Below are 3,729 nucleotides of genomic sequence, written 5' to 3' on the forward strand. Positions count from 1 at the left end.
CCTGGTCTATGTAAACCATAAAACACAGCAGAATACTTTCCAAGATGAAATAAATTTTCTAGTAAACACTGCAGCCTTGCTCAAGTGCAATCTGAGCACTGGGATCAAAGTCTTAAAGCTAGCATGAGAAATTCACTGAGTAACCATTCATGAGAAACTTCTTATCAAACACATAAACAATGGTTTCAGTGTAAAAAACAGCTTCAAGGTGACAGATTTATGAACAGCTTAGACTTCAAGGATCTGTAGTTTGGAACATTATGACACTATCAGTATTAGCATACTGACAAATAAGCCACATGTAGTAACTGTATTAGAGAGGTTCTTCAAAGCCCTTGTGCTAGTTCACAAGCAACAGTTGTTTAGTTGTCCACTGTGGATTTCTCCTGGCAGTCTATATGAAAACTATTATGGGAAAATGATTAACTTGACAGAATTAGATAACCTGCATGTTGAGGGGATTCTCAGGTAACAATTCAGAAGCAATTACTACCTTACAGTATAATTACCTGAGAGAGCACTCACACATGAAAAGTCTGGCTAACACACACCCATTTACACTTCATCCCATCCTCCTCTTCCATTCCAGTAACATCTCTGATGGGGAAATGGGGTGAGAGGGGCAGGGACCACATCCCCCTAATGTGTAACACACTGCACAGGTTTCCACTCTGCAATGACAGAACACCTGCTTAGCTGCACTTCCTCACAACCTTAATTTTCTAAAGACAAAGATCTCAAAGTCTCCCGACCTGTTGGTACAGCTTTGAGAGTTCTTCAGAAAAATACTTTCTTGTCTACTTATCCACATCTGTTGCACTCAACATCATCTTCAAAAATTTCAGAAAGCCAACAGCTGCTGGGCACTGGCAGATGGGATTTGACATCCTACAAGCTCCCCTTCACTGGAAACTGTTCTTCCTAGGTAGGCCAGCACAGCCTCAAACACTCCTCTCAGTTGTTCCACCTGGCTGTTTGGGTACATACTGCTCTCCACAAAAAAATAAAAACAACAAAAGTTTTTCCCAAGGTGAATGTGCAAAGCATTAATGCCTATACAATATAAAGCTGCAGAGTCAACCATTACGTAGGCTTCAGCAGTTTCTTTGTTTTGTTATCCTGGACAACAGTACCATTTCCCTGCTTGAAAATAGGGATCTTCAAGGAAATTGTGACATCCAGCATCACTCCCTGTATGAGCTACTGGAAGGCTGCACAGCAGCACAAGTTTACAAGTAGTAAAACAGCCTTCAGACAGCTCAAAGCAAAGGAAATTCCCTAATTTGGTTCAGTTTGCCTGACAGCCAGGGTGATTTCCACAGCAAAACAGAGCAACTTCCAGGCCCCTGCCTCAGCTGTACTCACAGGATGGCAAACATGAAACATTTCAGCTCTCTTTACATCAGCTACTTCCCAAAATCAAACTTAAGCCCAGATAAATTCAGCTTCTTTTTAGGCACAGTTTGCTGCAGCTTAATAACTTTATGGCAAGGTATCAGTGGTACCTTCCAAGTAATTAATACAAAATTGAACTCCCTAAATTTAATTCATGGGCAGACTTTAAGTTATTGAAGTTATCACAAACATCCCCTGTCAGGAGAAACCCAGACATAAAATTACACCCCAGCTACAGTGGTGTGAGTGCACAAAGGCATCACAAATTCATCCTCTGTTGAAGCTGCCTCAGGATGGACCAGCAGTTCCATGTCCCCCACTGCAGCTCCTGGAGCCCAGGCATGACAATCCAGAAAGTCCCAGACTGGTGGCAACTCAAACCCAACCTTTTCCATTTTTATCTGTGCTATCAGAGCATTTTAAACCAGACTACAATGATAGCACAAGGACCCAGAGGGCTACATTATTTGTGGGGCATGGTTTGGGGTGTTTTTTGGTTGTTGTTGTTTTTTTTGGTTTTTGGTTGGGTTTTTTTTAGGTAGCAGAACTGTCTTTCAACACTCCACTGGTCAAGTATCTCTAAAGCTTCTTCTGTACCCAACTAATCTGGGAAACTGGGTATGTACCCACACAGATCATCCTGCCAGCCACTATTAAGGGTCAGCTGAATATTTGTCTCAATGTTCAGACACAATGTACACCACTGGAAACCATTCCAGCAAATCCTGAGCGTGGACAGGATTGTAGCAGGCTCCACGTCAGTGCAAGCTCACATATTCTGAACTTGATACAAACACAGCAGGATGCAGCTGCACCCTGCAGCTTGAAAGAGCTTTGAAACCAAGAAAGGACACTTATTCTCTTGTTTCAGTAAGTGAGGAGCTAAACATCCTCCCAGAATGGTATGGCACAGCACACAACCTGCGGATGCAAAATGGAAGACTGTGAAGGGTAACACCACTTATCCATAATTTGTGACAACCCAGCAAGCTTTTTTCTCTGATTTTACCATTCATCAGTCAAACACTACAGCTTTATTAGCTGAGGTGTTGTAAACTAGCTTAGAAAAAAGATTTTTTTCTTTCTTACTTTAAAACCCACACTCTCTCCAGACTCAACAGGGACAACTCTCCAACCCAGCACCATAACAACAATTTCTCAACCTTAGAGCTCACAGTAAACGACGCTGTGAGGGTAGCAGAAACTAACAACTGGAAGAGGTTACTTAAGAACGAGTTATCTCCATCGCTGTGGCTTTAATCACGATCAGCTCTTCTTCTGGAGCTCAGGGCCTCGATTCAGAAATTGGTGCTCTCCCCCTGGCTTGCACTAAACAAGATTTCAAGACCAGGTAGCCAAATCACAGCTCATTCAGCGACTCAAGGGCCCTGTAGGCCCTTACAGGCCAGCGAGCACTCCTCGCACGCCACGGCAGATCTCCAACAAGGCGAATACACAGATCTGATCCCGAGACAAGTGAAACAGACAAGCGGGGGTCTCGGAACCGAGTCAAGGCTGCACGGGGAAAACGCGGCGGGGCCCGCCCGCCCCGGACACCCAGCCGAGCACGCAGGACGCCCCGGCGCACAGCGATGCCGCGGCCCAAAGGCGAGCGCTGCCCCCGGCGCCGGGCCGGCGGCGCAGAGCCCCCGGGGCGCCCCCGGCAGGGCGCGCACAGCCCCGCGGGCAGGCGGGCACGGAGCCCCGAGCCCCGCGCAGCGCCAGCCCCGGGAGAGCGGGGGCAGAGCGGGGGCAGAGCGGGGGCCCCGCCGTGCCGGCCCCGCCGTGCCGGCCCCGCCGCAGCCCCGCTGCGCGCAGCCGGCCTGCCGCCCGCGCCGCGGCCCGCCCCGCCCGCCTCCTACCTGGCAGAAGCCCCGGCAGTAGGCTCGGGACGAGGCCTCCGAGACCTCCTGCTCGCGCAGCTCCGTCTGCAGCTGCCAGAGGCGGGCGCGGAGCGCGGGCACCACCCGCGGCACCTCCGGCCGCGCCGCCGCCTCGGCCTCCGCGTCCGCCATCTGCGCCCGGCCCCACTGCGCGTAGGCACCGGTCACGTGACGCGCCGCTGACCTCATCGGCCAGGGACGGCCTCACGTGACGCGCGCACGTGACGCGGCGCGGGGCGGGGAGCGGGCGCGCCCCCGCGTGAGGCGGCGGCGGCGCGCGCGGCCCTCAGCGCGGAGGGGCGGGGCCGGGGCGGCTGCAGCTCCGCCCCCCCGCGCCGTGAGGGCTCCGGCGGGCCCCGGGAGGCGGCGGCGGCGGCGGCGGCGCGGCCCGGGAGTGGCGGCCCTTCTGCGGTAAAGGTGACTGACTGCAGGCCTAGGGGACTTGAAATAT

General features: G+C 51.8%; 1 protein-coding gene across 2 annotated transcripts in view; it reads right to left on the reverse strand.

Annotated features, from left to right (window-relative positions):
- Positions 1-3,482, reverse strand: part of RLF (RLF zinc finger) — a 40,177-nt gene extending 36,695 nt beyond the window's left edge. For both annotated transcript variants that reach the window (XM_038160615.1, XM_038160616.1), the window contains exon 1: positions 3,258-3,482. In XM_038160615.1, the coding sequence (XP_038016543.1) occupies positions 3,258-3,467 (210 nt within the window). In that variant the 5' untranslated portion in view covers positions 3,468-3,482. The remainder of the gene's footprint in view (positions 1-3,257) is intronic.
- Positions 3,483-3,729: the final 247 nt, after the last annotated feature.

This window comes from Motacilla alba, chromosome 23 (genome assembly GCF_015832195.1).
Source record: "Motacilla alba alba isolate MOTALB_02 chromosome 23, Motacilla_alba_V1.0_pri, whole genome shotgun sequence".
NCBI lineage: Eukaryota > Metazoa > Chordata > Aves > Passeriformes > Motacillidae > Motacilla > Motacilla alba.